General features: G+C 50.3%; 2 protein-coding genes across 2 annotated transcripts; one reads left to right on the forward strand and one right to left on the reverse strand.

Moving 5' to 3' along the window:
• Window positions 1-2,656: 2,656 nt before the first annotated feature.
• BGZ61DRAFT_296531 (uncharacterized protein) lies at window positions 2,657-3,392 on the reverse strand (the record flags this gene model as incomplete). The annotated part of the gene is made up of 2 exons (XM_046238635.1): window positions 2,657-3,033; window positions 3,089-3,392. Coding segments are annotated over 2 exons (681 nt in total), but the record flags the coding sequence as incomplete, so codon positions are not given.
• Window positions 3,393-8,229: 4,837 nt separating this feature from the next.
• Window positions 8,230-11,436, forward strand: BGZ61DRAFT_485545 (uncharacterized protein; the record flags this gene model as incomplete). The annotated part of the gene is made up of 3 exons (XM_046249724.1): window positions 8,230-10,032; window positions 10,125-11,192; window positions 11,302-11,436. 3 exons carry the CDS (start codon window positions 8,230-8,232, stop codon window positions 11,434-11,436), a joined length of 3,006 nt encoding a protein of 1,001 aa, XP_046096170.1.
• Between the last annotated feature and the right edge of the window lie 8,993 nt (window positions 11,437-20,429).

Here is a 20,429-nt window from a genome sequence, read left to right on the forward strand (position 1 = left end):
CACCGTCGCGGCCCTCTTGAGACAACAAGGCTGGGAAAGGCCTATCGGTGTACACTGGGTAGCCAGGTTCATGAAACGACATTCGACCATAAAGACGAAGATAGGGAAACGTCAGGAGGCCTCGAGATTCAATTCTTTTACTCCAATGGCCGTCAATTGGTACTTTGATATCCGGGAAAGCGAGTATGGCTGGATCAAGCCTGAGAACACAGTTAATGTTGATGAGGGCGGTATCATGGCTGGATTTGGTGAGTATTTATTGTTTTTATCATAAAACTCACTAATACGTTCCCAATACAGGCTTGGATTCCTTGGTTATTGGCAGTAGCAATCCCAAGAGGAAGGCCTTCCTTCAAGGCTCTCAGTCCCGCGCTTGGACTAGCTTTATCGAAGCCGTCACTGCAGATGGCCGTCTTCTGAAACCAGGGATTATTTTCAAAGGCAAGGAACTTCAGCAGCAGTGGTTTATCAACGAGTTCAAGAAGATAGCCGACTGGTATTATATCACTTCTGAAAATGGCTGGACAGACAACCACATCGCAGTTGAGTGGCTCAAAGAGGTCTATCTACCTCAAACCCAGCCGGCAGATGATTCTGATGCCAGACTTATTATATTAGATGGCCATGGAAGTCATGTATCTGCGAGTATCTACCTGGTCTGAATCATAAATGCCGCTGACCTAAAACTCAGGATGAGTGGATGGCTACCTGCTTCTTGAACAACGTATATTGCTGTTACCTGCCGGCTCATTGCTCTCATGGCCTACAACCGCTAGATAATGGCGTTTTTAATGCCTCCAAAGCTGCATATCGCAAAGAACTCCAAAAATTGGCAAGCCTGACAGATTCTGCGCCGGTGGATAAGGTCAACTTCATTAAGGCCTATGCCAAAGCCAGGGAAGCGGGTATGACTAAGAAAAACATACTCTCAGGCTGGAGAGTGACTGGGAATTGGCCAATTTCACGACGGAAAGCGCTCATACATCCAGAGATTCAGCCAGACAAGAAGGAAACTACGCCTGCATCAGAGGGCCTCAGTGACAGACAACGCGACTCTGATAATACGCCAAAGACCAGCCGTCATATCAGAGATCTGGGAAAAAACAAGAGCCCTTCTACCAGAAGACGGTATTCTGTGATATCGAAAGGGTTTGAAGCCCAGGAGTCACAGATAGCCTCGCTGAGCGCAAGAGTCACCAGTCTGGAGGAGGAAGTCAGCCGGTTGAGTAGAGGCAAGAAGAGGAAGGCGATACCCAATCCCAACAAGAAATTTATGACATTAGCCGAGGCTCTAGTGGCTGGTGAAACTACTTCCGAGCCAATCCAGGCAATTGAAGAGACAGGGGCTGTTGAGAATGTGATTGAGGTGGGAGGGATGCAAGAGGATGGAAGTTCAAATTCGGAGGCGGAAGAGTTACCCGTCGTACGCACCCGCAGCGGCCGCGAAGTAAAAAGACCGAGAAAATATTAAAATTCATTCAGTTCTAACTCGAATTCTGGAAATAAATTTATTTGTACAGTTTTTGTTAAGTTTTTCCCATGAGGTTGAAAATGTGAATTTTGTATGGGGAAAAAGTCTTTTTGCTTACCGGTAGGTGGGTATTACCGGTAGGTGGGTACTGCATGGTAGTTGTTGATGCTCAACCGAGCGAGAGAAATACTCCACTGGAAATGAGCGGCGCTGGCCGTAGGATCGGAGGATGGAAGGCCTACCCATTAACCGGGCAACGCGCTGACGGTTCAGTAAATGTGCTTCGAGGCGATGAAGTCTTTCCATGTCCGCCATGGAGGCGAGCAGGAGAGCTTGCCACACCTCAGTTGGAACCTCAGGCTCGTAATCGCTCAGCATGGGAAGGGCATGGATGGCCGCTTTATCCGCTGCTGCCCAGAGTTCCCCGACAGTGAGAAGCATTCTTGATGCACCCTCAGGACGGCTGGAATACCAACAACTGGCCACGGAATGATATGACTGGATCAATCTCTTCAGATCTCCACATGACTTCTCTTCCCCGATATGGCACTTGAGCCATGTATCAAGACTTGTCGCAACCCAAGATTCAATCATTGCCAGTCGGAAAGGCAAATATTCCTCGTCGCAGGCTGTAACAGTGGGAAGATTATTGCCATCAAGGGGCCGAACGCGAGGAATTGGGTTAAATTTCGGAAATTCCATGTGCTTCCCTCGTTCTGGGATCGAAGTGAGGAAGTCTTCCACGCTTGAGAGAGAGAAATAAGTGTTGTCTTCCATATCGGACTCCTGAAGGTCATTTAGTTCCAGTGGCTTCTCCTCTCGCTTGCGGATTCGGTCCCATCGCCTGGCCAGGCACTTCGAAGTCTCCGACACGATTTGTTGAATACTTTGCAGCCATTTGCCATCGCAAAGATGCTTCAGCTTGTAGAGCTTGTAGAGCCTTCGAGAGACCTTGGTCGACATTGTATGAAGAACGTCGCTTGCGGCACCCCGTTTGGTAGCAACATCAAGCACTTGTGCCATCAAGAAAGCCATGAACTCCTTGTAGAGATCCTTATCTTTGCGAGCAAGGCAGGTCATGGTCAGCTGCAGACCAACACGAATAAGGAGCCAGACTGGGGATCGTCTCCATGGGAGCTTGCTGTTACTCCACAGAACCTCTTCACGAGTATTCTTGCAAATGCCGGGGACGCTGACTTGTTTGCCGGCACCACGAAGCATGCTCGGCAGGAGATCGGTGACGATCCGCGGATCTACCGTCTCCCTGTCTTCGTCGTGCTCTTGTTTGGCCTTCCTGACTTTATGCTTTGTCTCCTGGACGGTTTGATGGCCCATCTTCTCAAGGGTTTTGGTGAAGACTGACTGAAATGTTTCGTCTTCGAAATCGGGGCAAGGTATCTCCGTCGCATTGGCTGGAAATTGGCGGACTAGGCGGCCTTGCGTGGTCATGACGGCCTTGTTAGCGGGGGATAGTTCGAACATTTCGAAAATGACCGAAGTAATCGTTTTGTGAACGAGGACTCCACCATTCTGAGCGGCGACGTGAAACAATGCAACGGGGGCTATGAACCAATATGTTAACGATGAGATGGAGGAAGAATGTGTTTTAAGCCTTACCTTCGGAAGAGAGCTGTCGTAAGACCTCCTGTGCGCCATTTGCGCTTAAGGATCCTTGGGCGCCTTTCGATATTTGCAGGCCTTTGATCATCGCCACGCAAGGTTTGATTGCGGTTTCATCCTCGGAGGTACCTTCTCCCAGAAAACGGACCAATGAGTCTAGCACAAAGCCGATCAATAGCGTCTCATTCTCGGCTGAACTGTCATCACCGCCTGGAAGTTTGGTAGGCAAGAAGATGTGATGAACAAGGTATTCCAAATTCGCCTTCGTCATTGTCTCTGGGTTACCGTGGATGTAAGCCATCTTTGCGAGAGGAGGAAATGAATACTAAAAGTGGGCGGTGTACGTACTAAACTGTAGACTGAAAAGATTCCCCAGGGGCTGTGTCTCAACTTTATAACGGTCGTGGATGATGGCAGGACTGGCTAGGGAGACTGAAGTTTATCCATTTCAGAGGCCAGGTCGCAAGAAGTGGGCTCACAACCCCGAGATTCGAAGCTTCTAAGCATATCCACATTATGTGCGGGATGCCGAAACCGAAATGGGACATTAAATCAGGATCTGTATCCGAGAACTCAATGTCTAGGCTACCTGTCATGCATGTTGACATCAAGATGAAGTGTTGCCCTTTGGTGGGCCTCCCACATGGTGATGTCCGGGGCAACCTAGGCCTCTCCACCGCACGCACATCCCATTTCTTCAATACCAAGGCAAGGCAATAAGGCTCTTTGAGTTTTTAGTATAATATCATCTAATGTATAAAACCCGAGACTGTATCAGTATTACTGAAATTTATAGACCAAGGATGGCCCAGTTGGATCGAGGTTGTGCCACTTCCTTCGTATGAGATGCACTTCACTAGAGTGGGAAAATAAGGCTTTCAGCATGCATTATCAACACCCTAACCGGAAAGAGCGGGTATTTGCGGCGGTGTCTTGGTAGTCTTTTGAGTTTAAGACTGTTACAATGCTTCGTGTTCTCCATAAATTCCATTGGTTGGCTTGCTTCGGTCAAGCAAAACAGGGTAAGTTTGCACCTGGGCTGGGTCGGCTACCTTGTCCCGTAGCACTAAAATCAGATCCCAAAGAATCGAAAGGACCCATGGAGTAGGCCCCTATGGAGCATATTTACACTTCCAAAGTGTTGGCGCATGTTGGGTGGAAAGCAAGGCTTGCAGCTTGGCCCCTGCTGCCTCTTGAGGACGAACAGCCACCTCATATACCAACCAACCGATCGAGCCACATGCACAAAACCTGCTAGGCCACCTTGTTGCATCATTCGGGCAATCTGAGAAGACATACAGCACCAGTAGGCGCTTCTCGTCCCCATGAATGGTCAAAAAAATCATTTCCTAGAGGTGACATGGGTTAACCAAGACTACAGATGCAGGAAGCCTGCTAAAATTGGAAGTGGCACAGGGTGAGGAGAACAGCTGTGGCTTCAATGTTCCATAATTTCCCGGAGATTCGTTGATGACCTGGATGATAACAGTCCAAGTTCAAAAAGATCAAACCTTCGTCGGCGAAGTGGAAGCGCAAAAAGTTAAGCTTGCGGGGTAAAGTAATTGGGTTAGGCTTTGTTTTGCGTTGATCTGCAATTGTTTCGAAGAAAGACAGCGCTCGGGTCTCGACTGCGGTCTCGACGGGATTGGGCTCGGACCGGGTGGACAAAGCGACTCGCGTCTAGACCACTTCAAGGATGCATACAACTCTATAGTATGAAGAAATGCCTTCACCCTTGCATCGTTGGCGTTCCTCATCCAAGCCACTTCTCTCTTATCTACTCGCCGATGCATGGCGGCGAGAAGGAACCTACACGAATCCGGGAGATCCGGAGGCTCCATTTTGCTTTCCTTATGTTGAACTGTTCAACGGCAGGTAGGAATCGTTGCAGCCGGTATGAGCCCCGAAACCAAGATCCCGCTTTGTTTGCGCCTGATTGGGGGCCTGTCCGGGTTAAATAACTCCTTAACCGCTCTCGACTGTGATACATGGCGCCTTCCCACGATAGTCGCGCCAGCGAAAGCCGAAATTGCAAAATTTTGTCGGGATTTGTTTCCTGTCTTATATCAATCGATGTCAACACTGAAGAACTGAGTTGAGATGGTGAAGTTTACGATGACCGTATCGTGTGGTGTAAAATCCCTTTTTTTCCATTTTCTCACAGCTCAACGACTTATTTACTGCTTAATTGACCCGTGGAGGAACGATGATGTCACCGTGATGATGCCTTGACCCAAGCTGCAGCTTGGACAAACCAAGCCGGCATAGACCCCGATATGAGTAATCGACTTGCGGCAGGAAGATTACGCATTGATGAAGTCATAAGTCTAAGGCAGGTTCTTGCCTAGGCAAAATACCAGCACGCAAAAATACATGCTTTCTGTTGGAAAACGACGTTGCAGTAGAAGGCTACGGGACGGATTGGCTGCTTCCTCCATGGCATGTGATGCGCCACTCCGCCTCACTTTGACAGAAAGATGCTGGCTGATGACGTGGCTCCACCTCAACCGTGATGTTGATCAAAGTCGGCTCATACAGCCTTTCATTCAGCACTTGGGCATCCCCTCTAAACGTAGACCCGCCCGATCGTAGATCGTCGCTACCCCTCTAAATTGTTAGTCTGCAGGCTAGACTCACGTGCATCTCTGGCCCGGTGGCTGCAAAATCTCCCCTTCAAACTCCTCGCAGGCATGAATCAAAGCAAGCTCGAGGGCAGAGAGGTCTACATCAGCAGCAGCACTGACTCTTTTGCTCCCCTCCACAATCGTCGTTCCGGAAAGGGTCTGGCGTCTTCAGGTGGGCGGGTCTCAGAATGGTTCCGCAATGCTGGCGGGAAATATGGTGACAGATTCCACTAGATCTGGCAGCACTAAAGTGCTTTTTAGGCTTATCGGATGCACAGTGCACGAATACGGGTTCATACCACGCCGGGTAGCCCAACCACCAACACCGGCAGATAACGCGTTCGCGTCAATGCGATTTTCTCCATGCATCAGCAAAAGCAATCAACCACCGGGTACCCTGTGTTCCAGAGATAGAACTCCATCGCATGGTACGGGCAGATGTACCGTAGTCGACAGTACATGTACCTCACAAGGGGTGTGCCTATGACTCATCTTATGCAGACATGTCTCTTGTACTTCCCCCCGCCTTATTGTATTCGCCCTCGCAACGCGGACCATAGCTCCTGCCATCGACAAGGGTTAGCAAACATCCGGCTTCTCAAAACAGCTAAACCACCGGCGTTTGCCTCTTACTACAGGTCTGCCCATACTGGAAGACTTATTCCTCCTCCTCTGCTAGCTTTTTCTCTTCAAATGTCCACTCAACTATGGCTCAAGCTCAATGTAGTCCACGAATGGCGTTTTTCTTGCCGAGATTTCCTTCTGTGCCTGTTAGAGAATCGATGATGTGTGAGGCTTGGACGTACGCGATGGCGGCTAGTTGTCTATTGGATATTCCGAAGATAAACACCATTGCAGCAGGAGGCCCAAAGTCAAAAGCTTTTTACACACATAGTGTTAGATTGACTCCTCGTGTGGCAGATAAGGGCCCAATTTGCATGATCCTCTGATGTACCGATATCCTGACCTTAGTCAGGGGCCGGAAGCATCCTAGATCAACACAATCATGAGATTCAGGATCCACACTCGATTGAACGCAGTCCCCCTGATCGAATGAGGCGAGACGTACCAAACACCTAGCATATCATCACGTTTATGTAATAATTCTAGACTTGCCTCGTAGAAACATTACAGTGAATCAATAAGACTACTTTGATCAGTTAATCCGGGATACCCGACCCTGGTATTATTTTTAGAGTGAAGCTTAGTAGTAGCTGCTCGAGAAGATCGCGCAAAGCAGGATACAGCGCAAGCAGACAGAAAGGAACGGGGGTTTATTGGATGAATGACATGCCGCATGAGAAAGCTACCGAAAAAATTGGGCTTCTAGGCGGAATGCTGTTGTAGCCTGCTCCGGCGGGGCAACTCCCTAGATATGGGCCCCAATCAAGTGCGGCAGTCAAGCGCTCGGTGCGTATTACCAGCTGTGGTGATGCACTACGGGGCGCGCTGAAGTAAATTGATGCCGCCAGGTCGAATGGTGCTTCAGACTTGCCAACGGTACTTTCAAATTGCGTGTGGACCAGTTCAAGCGCTACCACCAAGCGGCACACCCAGAACGCGCCTGCCGCCCACGCCTCCGTCTAGCTTCCATCGACGAGTTCGTGTATCCGCCCGTCGCAATGTCGCGCGCGTTTCTCCGTGGCTACACAAAAGCAATTCTCTCCCAGGTACTTTCGTGTTGCAGTGTTGGTTCCAACGTAGACTATGGGCAGAAGTACTTACTGCGGACGGTGCATAGCTCTCACAAGCGTTGTGCCCACGAAATATGCGGACATGTTGCTTCATCCATGCCCAGAGGTGTGGACCCGTTTCCCTTGCTCCCTCCTTCAGTGAAAGTGCCCGTTGATAAAAGTTAAATCATCCGGCAAAAAGGCAGAAGTACCTCGATCTCTCTTTTTTTTTTTTTTTTTTTTTAAAAAAAAAAAAAAAAAAAAAAGAGCTCAAATGACCTCACAATTCAGATTGAGCGGGTATTTCGGGCGTTCAAGTTTTCCCTGTGTAGAACGAGCTTGTCAAAAGCATCCGAACACCAAATAAGGTCTCGAGGCAGGACTAGTTACCCCCTCTTTATTATATACATTCGATGCGAATTAGAACCCAAGCTCAAGAATCCTCGCCCCTGGGTGCTGCTAATTCTGATTGAGGCGGCTGGGGAGGTTGAGGTATTGCAATCATGTTCCTTGCCCTGTGATTACTACCCTACCAGCCTATCCAATCCCGAAGCTATCTGTAGCGTCCTCTAGCCTACTGGGTAGATTCAGGGGCGGGGAAAAAGAAAAGAAAGCAGAGGAAGCCGGCATTTAAATCGCACACAGCACAGTGCTTCCGCTCATGTTGTCTTGAAGGACGGATTTTTCATCCACTTGGCTTCTCCCCGAAATATCCATTCCAATCATACTGGCCACCCAACCCGACCTATCAGCCGTTGGTATAATTATACATCTCTTTGCCTCTGGTCAACTTTACATTATCAGCTTCAATCAGTCAATCCATCCAGGTATCGTTGACAACATGGTGGAAATTTCTGGTCAACACAATCGCAATAGAACGCGTCGACGCGTATCCCGCAAGCGCGACGCGCAAGGACGACGACCCAAGGAAGACTCACAACGTACCTCGCCATCATTAAAAAGGAGAAAACTTGACCATGACCGAGACAGCTTGTCTACCGCCGAGTCCGTTGCGGATACATGCCTATTTTACGACGACAGCGACAGCGACAGCGACAGCGACAGCGCCAGCAACAGCGTGGATCGGGCCGCAGCACTGTCTCAAGGACTACTCTTTAGCTCCACCAACACACGCTTGAGCACAATCGCGACCGACCAGCAGCGACTGATCATCGACATCATCCAACAACGTGCAGACGGCACCGAGTTCAGCAATGCCAGGCTCCAGAATCGGCTCGATGAAGCATATCAAACCTTGGCATGGTGGGGATCGGTTGGATGCGAGTTTTGCTTTGTCATGAACGGGAAGCAGCAGCCGGGTCACACACTGAAGGAATGCGATCGCTGGCATGGCTGCGACAAAGCGAAGTCGATCCTCCGATGGCTAGACAGCCTAGACATCCCCAGGTTCTCACGTGGTCCAGGCTCCTGCTGCATGTGTACGTATACATGGTTTCCGTGTAAAGACATTTGTCTGAGCGAAGCCATCTGTGAGCTAGGCTCTAAGCAGGAAAAGGCGGCGCTGAGGAAGGAGCTTGACTCGAAGCCGGGCCCCGACGGCCACTGTGAGCGGAAGCCGGTCATGAAGAGGGTCATTGCGGCTCTGTGCGCATACGACGATCAGTTCCTCGGGAAACTCCTGGCCGAGTTGGCAGCGGACAAGGACGGGGTAGATCTCTCCCATGCACAGAGTGCTCGAACCTGGTTCGAGGATCAGATCTCCCATGACGATAGCTGGATCCCGAGGCTTCTCTTCATCTTTGAGACCTTGACGGTTGCCTTCTATGTTCGGCAAAACTATCGCCTCGGACTGCCACCACTCGACGGTCTGCCCCGTAGTCCGCCTGGGGAAAGTTTACATCGCCAGGAAGCAACCGGAGTGGGTGTGTGCGGACCGAACCTCTCCGCCCACCAATTGGATAAAAAAGCCGCCATCATCATCAAGAGGTGGTTGGTAACAATCGAATGGTGGAGATGGAAGTGTAGCTACTGCCTCGCCAGTGGCCGTCGAGGCCAAGCCGTTCTCCATGAACTGCGCGAATGCACACATGGGGGTGCCGTGGTCATAGAGACTCGGTTTGGGAAGGCCATCTACGCGGGGAAAAGCGCGCCGAACATGGCATGCCACCGCTGCTATCTGCCGAAGCATCTCTGCGCCAAATGGACACGGCCTAGCGAGGGTGGTGCTTGGGTCGAGAGCGACCGAGCCGAGTGGGCATGCCAGTTTGGACGGCACCTACTCCGCGATACCATCACCGGGCTCTACGCTCATGGTGCGACACGATTCGCGCTTCACGTCCAAGATGTGGCGAGGCTATATTACAAGAACCGTGATGCGGAAAGATCAACTACAGCCGTCGATGATAAGACGGCAGCAGAATTCCTTCTTGAAGGATTCACATTCCAAGGCATCGAAGGCATCGAGATGATACGCCAACTTGCGGTCTGGTATCAGAAGACGGTTGATGAGCTCTTGCCTCTAGATGAAGAAGAAGGGACTACGCGCCCACCCAAGTCCCCCTTTAGTCGTCTTCTTCGCCGCCTAGGTTCTCACTCCCGTCACAATACTGAGCCTGCCCGGCTACGCGACTGCCATCACACCTCTCTAGACGCGCGGTCGGCTCGAGCGCGCCATGCTGTTCAAGTACAGCTAGACGGTTCCTTACTTCATCGGCATCACACTCGTGTGTTGAATGAGAACCAGTGTCAGTCTTCATCGAGATCTAAATTACCAAGCCCATCGGAACCTGGTCGAAGCAAGAACTATCCTTGTGGGGGAAGAGAAGAAACTGGGAATACCCTGACCCCACGCGCTGGCGCGACGACTGGAAGGATGATCGAAGCGATGACCTTATCAGCGAGGAGAAAGTTCAGAAGCAACTCGAGCGATGGTCTGTCCGATGTGCGCTCTGCCTCCTCTACCGAGACCCAGCCTGCGATCAGCATCCTCTCGCATTCTGCCCCCGAGTCGAAGCACGTCAGGCACGTTCTATCCGCGCCCGTCTTGGGGAGGAGTTGGTAGAGCTTCAGGCAAAAGGGATAGAAGGATACGGCCCGGTCCCTTGGTGCGGAGACTGCTGTCTTCCTCGGTCTTGCTGCCCTGCGTGGGCGTGCCAGGACGCAACAGAACCTGCCTCAGATTGGGAACCGCGTCCTCGGGTGTGGGGAGGAGGAGATGACCATGCATGTCGGTCATGGCTGGCGAAAACATGGTCGCGCCGAGATGGGAGCCGATGCCAATTCCGGGAGGTGGTTGTCAATGCCGTCTCGGCCATGTGTGCATTCTCTATTATTTCTCGCGATGGCCCCACTGGTGATTGCGACAATAATAACACCAATGCAGACACCTTCTGGGACCAAATCGAGGATTGGCGTGGCTGTAGCCGCATCCGTTTCAACCAAAATTGGGGGACAGATGGCTGGCTCCTCTCCCCGATGCCATGGGGCCGTCAAGACGTCATGGTAATGCTACGTATCTTCTGTCAACTCGATATAGTAGTAGAAGATTTATGGATCGAGAAGGAGGTAGACAAGCGTCGAGCCGAGTTGCGAATTCCGAGTCGGGAGGGCTATATCCTTATCCGACAACACCAAAAGCAACAACCACAGCGCCCGGACAGCAAGAAAGCAGCAGTACCAGAGCGAGGCGCCTCGGGCGAGGATCTAGCATCTACCCTCCGACAGGCTCTCGACGCAGCGGAGGACGAAGAAGAACGCACATCTGGGGTTTGGGGAGATAGTGCCTTCTACTCTGCCCTAGGAGCTCGTGTCCGGGCCTGGCGTAGGGGCGGCATTAGCTGCCAGGTATGTATGATGTACAACTGGGACGAAGCTTGCTATCTTCATGATATGGGGACGTGTACATTGCATAAGGAATCGAAGGCCGCCACCACACTGCTACGCAAGTGGTCAGGCATTCGGCCAGGTGAGGGGGGCCAGGGGAGTGAGACGGGGCAATGCCCGCACTGTCGCTTTCCGGCCCAAGTATGCCGTTTTACTCGCATCGATGATGGAGAATATGATGATGATGATCATACCTGCCAACTGACAGATGAGGGCAGTGCTGGTGGCAACGGAGTAGAAATAGTATGTCGTACTGTTGCGGCATTGCTGACTGTCGCAAATGGCGTGCTCGGAAAGCTGGTCATTCAAGAAGAGATGGGGAAGAAAAGGTGGGATGGGAAATTTAACCAGTTGTCACGGGAATGGATGACAGAGCAGGTCCGGATTGGGAACTCGACCGTTCCACGCATCGTAAGGATCTTTCAACGGCTCTTGGATGGGTTTCAGAGACTAAGCCAGGTTGGATGGGAGAAAGAGGAGTAGTGAAAATATTATCCTTTACCATCTAGTACCCACCTACTGCTAACACCCACCTACTGCTAAGCAAAAATAAAATTCTCCCATACAAAATGCGTAATTTCACTTACACCGTATGTGGCCAATATTGGAGTTATTTACATTAAACAAGCTGTGTATTATTGAGAGTTTCACGTTGTTTCATATCACGATTATACTTTTTCCGTTACGGAGGCGGTATGATTGCATATCACCTATGTAAAATTTCTGCAAATAGCTCATTCATGAGTTAGCCTCTGTAAAACTTGATAAAAGATTTTACCTACACCAACCTTCAGCAATCGCCTCAAAATGCCTCGAACGTCTTATACAGAGAGTGAAGTCATTGAAGCCATATTAGATATCACAGATAACGGCCTGTCGCAGAACCGAGCCGCCCAGAAACATGGCATCCCTCAGACAATTCTTTCTGCACGATTACAAGGCCTCCCGTCTAAATTCGAAGTCACCCAGCCTGCCCAGTTGCTATCCAAGTCTCAGGAGGCCAGACTAGTCACCTGGATACTTCGACAAGAGGCCCTGGGCTATGCTCCTTCTCACAGTCAAGTTCGCGCCACCGTAACTGCCCTCTTAAAGCAACAAGACCAGGAAAACATCATCGGCGTGCATTGGATAGCCAGATTCATGAAACGTAATCCAGCCATCAAGACGAAGATAGGGAAACTCCAGGAGGCCTCAAGGTTCAATTCTTTCACTCCAATGGCCGTTAATTGGTACTTTGATATCCGCGAGAGGGAGTATGACTGGATCAAGCCTGAGAATACAGTTAATGTTGATGAGGGCGGTATTATGGCTGGATTTGGTGCGTATTTATTATCTTTGATCATAAGACTTACTAATCTATTCCAATTCTAGGCTTGGACTCCTTGGTTATTGGCAGTAGCGACCCCAAGAAGAAGGCCTTCCTTAAAGGCTCTCAGTCCCGTGCTTGGACTAGCTTCATCGAAGCTGTGACTGCAGATGGCCGTCTTCTGAAACCGGGTATCATTTTCAAAGGCAAGGAACTTCAGCAGCAATGGTTTATCGAGGAGTTCAAGAAGATAGCCGACTGGTATAACATCACTTCTGAGAACGGCTGGACGGACAACCACATCGCAATTGAGTGGCTCAAGGACGTCTATCTGCCTCAAACGCAGCCAGCAGATGAGTCTGATGCTAGGCTTATCATCTTGGATGGCCATGGGAGTCACGTATCTGTAAGCATGTCACTAGTCTGAACTATAAATCTCGCTAAGTTGGAAGCAGGATGAGTGGATGGCTACCTGTTTTTTAAACAACGTGCATTGCTGCTACCTGCCGTCTCATTGCTCCCACGGTCTCCAGCCACTAGACAATGGTATTTTTAATGCTTCTAAGGCTGCTTATCGCAGGGAGCTCCAAAAGTTGGCAACTCTGACTGATTCCGCACCAGTGGATAAGGTCAACTTCATCAGGGCTTATGCCAAAGCTAGGGAAGTGGGTATGACCAAGAAGAATATACTCGCTGGATGGAGAGTGACTGGAAATTGGCCAATTTCACGACGGAAAGCGCTCATGCATCCAGAAATCCAACTAGACAAGAAGGAAACCACTCCTGAACCCGACGGTCTGAGAGACGTACAACTCAATTCCGATGACACACCAAAGACCAGCCGTCAAGTCAGAGATTTAGGTAAAGATAAGACCCCATCAACCAGAAGGCGGTATTCTGTGATATCGAAAGGGTTTGAAGTTCAGGAGTGCAAGATAGCTTCCCTAACAGCAAGAATAGCGGGTCTGGAGGAGGAAGTTGGCCGGTTGAGCAGAGGCAAGAAGAGAAGAGCTATACCCAATCCTAACAAGAAGTTCATCACACTTGCCGAAGCTTTAGCAGCCGGTAAAGGTATTTCTCAGCCAATCCAAGCAATTGAGAAGGCAGGGGCCGTTGAGGATATGATCGAGGTGGCAGGATTTAAAGAAGACGAAAGCTCAAATTCAGAGGTGGAAGACTTACCCGTTGTACGCACACGCACAGGCCGCGAGGTAAAAAGACCGAGACAATATGAAAATTAATTCAATTTTCAGTTGAATTCCAGAAACGATTTTATTTTTATTATTTTTGGTGATTTTATCCCGCGAGGTTGAAAAATTGGATTTTGTATGGGGAAATTTTATTTTTGCTTAGCAGTAGGTGGGTGTTAGCAGTAGGTGGGTACTGGATGGGTATCCTTTTGGGCCATCTAATGTCTACTGATAGAAAAACAAGGCCGTTTACAGTCAAATATGGTATCATACCGAAGGAGAAGGATGTGCTATTGTTATCACTACCCATTATTCTCGGTAAAGTTTTGGTTGCATTATTCTGCGAAAGACTTCGCCTTACCGTGCTGGTGTCTCGGTCTACATGAGCTAGCTCCGCCCCTGAGGCCATGTGATGAGAAATAGTCGCCGCGAAGGCTACGACCAAATACTGTCTGCCTTATCAATGATATAGTAGTAACTGGAATGACGTATCTATGCTGGTACGACTTGCATGTCGTGCGTTGCTCTGTCAATAGGCACCAAGGCGTGCAGCTAGCGCCTTCCATACGAAATTTCTCAGTTATTTCTTGAAAAGCACTCGACTCGCAGAATACCGTATTCTATTGACCATTACAGTCTCAACCTTATGCTGCCGCCAGTTTCTTTCTACCTAATGTCTCCTTGAGATCACTCGCATCGCAATCCATGTACGGGACATCCCTGGTGTCAGTCTTGTCAGACTTATTGGGACATACTCGGGAGACATGTTCTTGTGCGCAGTAGTCACATTTTGTTGTTGCCTTGCAATGAATCCTTACGCGGCCGTACCCTTGACGCCCGACGCATTGCATCAGGCGGCACTGTCTCGCATATAATTCGCATTGAAAGACCTCCCTTGCCAGAGAGAAAAATCTATCGATTGGTTGAAGAGATGAATCGTGGTTTTGCCTCGTGGCCGGATTCGGGCAAACAAGGTTTCAGCCAAGGGTCGGAACCATTACATCCACTCCACTTTGGGACCAAGTAGAGTGGATGTACGATTTTTTAGCAATCGCATAGTGGATGTAGTACATATTCGACCGGAGTGGAATGGATGTACACACGTGGATTTATAAGTGGATTTATAAGTGGAATTTTGAGGCTATTCACAACCTTGTCGGCGCCTATTCAGCCTCACTTTCAGAGGTTGACACTAACTCTTCAGCCTGTTGCTGCTGTGATAAATCGTCAACCTCGCTGGCGCTGTCCTCGCCCTCCAATAGCCATTTTGACTCAGCAAGCGCCAGCTCGTCGTCGCTTAGAGTCGCACAACCGGCATCCAGCTTACTTTCAACGTGTGACTTAAGCAATGGATCCAGGTCCTTGATAAGGCCAGCACGGTACCAAGAGCGTAAAACCTGACAAATGGCGATAATCTCAGCATCTAGGTCAGTTCGCAACCCCGAGATCATCTTGCCAGCAGCTGAAAATAACCTCTCACACTCGGCTGACATCGGTTGGATTGTCAGGAAGTCCAAGGCCATCCTGGATAACCGAGGATATCTACTTTGCTTAGTGATCCAGTAACCAATTGGATCACGAACGTCGCCGTCGCTGGCCTCACGATCCGTCTGCCACGCTTGGTACTCATCACCAACAATAGCTGCTGCGGAGGTTGGTGTTGAGCTTGGCAGACGGCTGTTCTTCTCGAAGGGGTTGAAAAGCCGAGGTCTTTTTGCTGGTGGCTCGTCATCGCCTCTGCTGCTGCTGGATCTAACCTCGAAATGAGCGTAATCAGACAGCCAGACGTCGGCAACCATCTCTTTTGCCTTTTCAACCCAACTAGGCTTATGAGCCCAGGTTTCATCAAACCAGTCCCAACGATAAGCTGGATGGAGCGCTATTGCCGTATAGTAGATGGGCGTTTCGTCTAGCCGCCGATAATATTCATCCAGCTTATCCCAAGCAAGGTTGATTCCGATGCGGAAGTGCTCGGGTCAGGAAAGTTAGCAGCAAGCTGCTTATATTCTTCCAGTGTGTTAAGCAGCAACTCATAGCCAAGCACCACGTCCCAGATATTGCCATAGGAGCCGGTCCAGCCTTGCTTACGCCTGCGGATGTGTCCATCACCCTCAAGCGTCTTTACCACGGTCTCAAAAACAGTCAGAATAGCCTCTAAATGGTAAAGAACCTCCCAGTCTTTATCCGTTAGCTGATTCTCGTCTCGGAGGATGCGTGGTTTTTTCGCCAATTTGGCTTGTGTCACTCGGCCAGTCTTTTTAGACCGATTTTCGTCCTCCCATTGCGCCTTGTACTTGATCAGTAGGAGTTCGATAGAGGTTTTTAGCCGTAGAGCCCTGCGGATCATGTAGAGTTGTGACAGCCAACGCGTGTCGTTATCGACAATTAGCTTGAGTGGTTTCTTCGATCGGAGTTTGAGGGTGGTGGCGCGATCAATTTCGTCCTGTTAGATATACCAAATTAGTATGAGACGAACAAGATTTAGTGAAAACCGCTTACCCTCTGGACCTCCTTGAATAAGTAAATTAGCCGATGGCTAATACGCACATCAACTACGATGTTATGTAACTTGCCAACTGGTCCTTTTTTGCGCCATTGAGCGTATTCGGTATCAGATAACGCTTCTGCGCCTGATAATTGCTGCTCGAACGCGCCGGCTTTTTTGCCAAATAAGAGCGCCTTGGCTGACAAGTTAATTGTGTGGCCAATACAGCGTCCTCGGCGTAGTCGGCCATCGAACCCAAGTTCAGCACCAATGACCTCCATTGCAGTATCGTTGTTTTCAGCATTGTCGAGCGTGAAATAGCCAATCTTCTCTGGACTCACGCCAAGAGTGTGTAGGACGTCGAGAACCTCCCCACCAATCATTGAGCCGAAGTGACGATGAGCCTCTGGAACCCCAATCATGATTTTGCATGGCCGATTCTTCTCATCTCTGAAAAAACAAGCAATGCCGTAGAGGGCAAGCTTATTTCGAGACGTCCAGCCATCAAATGAGATGTGAAGCGCTCCAGGGGAGTTCCTCAGCACCTCGATAACCGTCTGCTTGTGGCGGTTATACTCTTGAATGATCTTATATCGGACAGCCGTGGCACTCAAGTTGGCGCGTTGGATCGAAACGGAGGGATTCAAATAGTCGAAGATTTCTCGGAGGATGGGGTTCTCGGCGAAGGAAAAGGACTGGTTGTTACTGACGATTAATTCGACTAGCATACGCTGAAAGTGTTGCTTATCAAAGCGTGAGATGAAGCTATTCGCGATATTCTGTTCCGTAGGCTTGTTGACGTCCAGTTTCAAAACAGAGGCAATAGTAGGCTGGTTCGATTTCAGTGCGCCTTGGGATTTCAGCTGTGCTGTGCTCTTTTTCTCTCCCTCTGGTGCTGGTGTTTTGTGCTCACGCCATAGATGATTTGCCGCGTTCTGGAGACCTGAAGAGGTAAAACTCGCGATAATGGGACGATTTCTGAGGACACAGTCCTTGCAAGCCCATTTGCGTAAGCCATGACGTTGAATATCATAGCCAAAGTCCCACAGCCAAGAGCTAGTATCACGAGCGCGTTCTGACCAAGTCCAGCCTCTGAAATGGCGAAAAAGCCGGTCTTCGAGGTGGTGCTGTTGGCCTGGCTGGTTGGCTGACATCGTCAAAAAATTATCTCTTGCAAAAACAACAGCAGGAAATCTGTTGAAAACGCCTCAATAGGGGCAGTTTCTCGTATGACGTTTATAAGATTAGCTGGGGGGGGTGGGGGGGGTGATCGACCTTGGCTAACTTGGGTCTCGGTACCTCGATTTACTAGGCAATTATATACAAAAATAAGTACTATGGGCCGTGCAAGCTCAGGGAATATCCCACTATACCTAAATCCACCTAAATCCACTCCATTACATCCACTTTCAGGTCCGAATGTAGTGGATCAGGAGAGTGAGGTACGTGCTGAGCAGGGCCAGTCCAGCTGGCGCTGCCAGGCGGTAACCAAGGACCGGAAGAGCCGGAACCGGATCAGGATCGTATGCAGAGATGAAGCTGAACACCAAATGGTGAAACGACTGGTGGGAGCCAAATTGGCACGAGGCGCCCGGGTGCTACGGGATGAGCTCTATCCCATTAAAGTGGATAACGTCAAGCGCATAGCAGTGCTGGATGAAGCGGGTAACATCCGTACGGGAGCTGCCGAGGCCTTTGGAAAGGAAAATGACACGCAGATTGCAAAAATAGTTTGGCTAAGCAAAAGAGACATTCCAAAAGCATACGGCTCAATGGTCGTTTACCTTACCAAAGGTTCAGACTCAAGAAGGCTCCTCTCGGAGGGTTTCTTTTATGCTGGAGGAGAATCTGGATACGCCAGAGTGTTCGAACGCCGACCTCGCCCAAATCAGTGCTACAACTGCCAACAAGTCGGTCATAAAGCTTTCCAATGTAACAGCACCCAGGTTTGTGGAAAATGCGCAAAGGAAGGTCACCACCATAGCACATGCAATGAAACTATCTTCAAGTGTGTGCTCTGTGGGGGTCCCCACGAGTCGTTCAGCAGAAATTGCAAGAAGCTCTACTCTTCTCCGCATGAGTAGCACGCTTCGAATGATCCAGCTCAACGTACGAAAACGCGGCGAAGTTCATGAAAGTTTGATGAACGACAAAGACATTCAGAACGCAGCAGTGCTAGCTATCCAGGAACCACAAGCGCGGAGGATTAAGGGTCGTCTTTTGACGACTCCAATGGGACACCATAAGTGGATGAAGATGGTACCACCGACGTACAGAGAAGGCAGATGGGCGATCCGAAGCATGCTTTGGATCAGGAACGATTTGGATGCAGAGCAGGTGCCGATTGAGTCCCCAGACATAACGGCGGCACTGATACGACTCCCGGAACGCTCAATATTGGTGTTCTCTGTCTATGTTCAAGGAATTGACGTTGAGGCGCTGAGGAAGGCGTGCGACAACCTACGTAAAACTATTGAAGATACGAGGCGAGACGCAGGAAGAGTGGTGGACGTGGTGATTACGGGCGACTTTAACCGTCACGATCAGCTCTGGGGAGGGGAGGATGTCTCGCTAGAGAGACAGGGAGAGGCAGACCAAATCATCGGTCTGATGAGTGAGTTTGCTCTCAGCAGCCTGCTCCAGAGAGGCACGAAGACTTGGCAAGGTGGAGAACATGAATCAACGATCGACCTGGTCCTCGCATCCGAGGACCTAGCGACCTCAGCTGTCAAATGCGCGATACACGGTACAGAGCATGGCTCCGATCATCGTGCCATTGAGACGGAGTTCGACATTTCGCTTCCGGTGCCGAAGGCCAAGGAACGACTCCTACTCAAAAATGCACCATGGAAGGAAATCAACGTCCGAATCGCCGCTGCACTAGAGACCACTCCGACGGGTGGTACCGTACAGCAGGAGACGGACAGGCTCATGTCAGTGGTGCTGGAGGCGGTTCGCGCTCTGACACCCAGAGCTAAGCCGTCGCCCTACGCAAAGCGCTGGTGGACCTCAGACCTCACGCAACTCCGGCGGATATACACGTACTGGAGAAATCGCGCCAGAGCATCAAGGCGAGCAGGACAAACGTGTGAGGAGCTCGAAAACACAGCCAAAGGAGCAGCAAAGCAGTACCACGATGCCATCAGACAGCAGAAAAAGACGCACTGGAACGAGTTCCTAGCCAATAACGACAACATTTGGAAGGCAGCAAAGTATCTCAAGTCTGGTGATGACACAGCATTTGGCAAGGTGCCCCAGCTTGTAAGGGCTGATGGCACGCGCACAGCCAACAATAGCGAACAGGCCGATGAAATGCTAGCCACCTTCTTCCCCCCTCTACCGGAGCACATCGAGGAGGAAGGGGAGAGACCACAGCGCGGGGCTGCCATCACCATGCCAGACATCACCATGGAAGAGATAGAGCGACAGCTCTTCGCGGCAAAGCCGTGGAAAGCACCCGGTGAAGACGGACTACCCGCTATGGTCTGGAAACAGGTTTGGCCAGTTGTTAAGCAACGAGTCTTATCGTTATTTCGGGCGTCGCTGGAAGAAGGAGTACTGCCTGACCAATGGAGGCGTGCCAACATTATTCCTCTCAAGAAACCAGACAAAGGAGACTATTCGATTGCGAGGGCATGGAGACCTATATCGCTTCTGTCTACGCTGGGCAAAGTATTGGAGTCGGTCATTGCAGAAAGGATCTCACATGCCGTCGAGACATATGGACTGTTGCCAACAAACCACTTCGGAGCCCGTAAACAGCGGTCTGCTGAGCAAGCGCTGATGCTGCTGCAAGAGCAAATCTACGCTGCCTGGCGAGGCCGACGAATCCTTAGCCTCGTGAGTTTCGACGTCAAGGGGGCATACAATGGAGTGTGCAAAGAGAGACTCGTCCAACGATTGAGAGCAAGGGGCATCCCAGAGGAGCTGCTTCACTGGATTGAGGCCTTTTGCTCGAATCGCACAGCGACCATTCGGGTCAACGGACAGGCATCGGAGGTGCGAAGCTTGCCACAAGCTGGTCTGCCTCAAGGGTCCCCTCTGTCTCCGATCCTGTTTCTATTCTTCAACGCAGACCTCGTACAGCAGCGAATTGATTGTTACGGAGGAGCGATAGCCTTCGTGGACGACTTCACAGCGTGGGTCACAGGCCCGACAGCAGAGAGCAATCGCGACGGAATTGAAGCAATCATCGAGAATGCGCTGGACTGGGAGAG

Source organism: Ilyonectria robusta, assembly GCF_021365365.1.
Source record: "Ilyonectria robusta strain PMI_751 chromosome Unknown BGZ61scaffold_37, whole genome shotgun sequence".
Taxonomy (NCBI): Eukaryota; Fungi; Ascomycota; class Sordariomycetes; order Hypocreales; family Nectriaceae; genus Ilyonectria; species Ilyonectria robusta.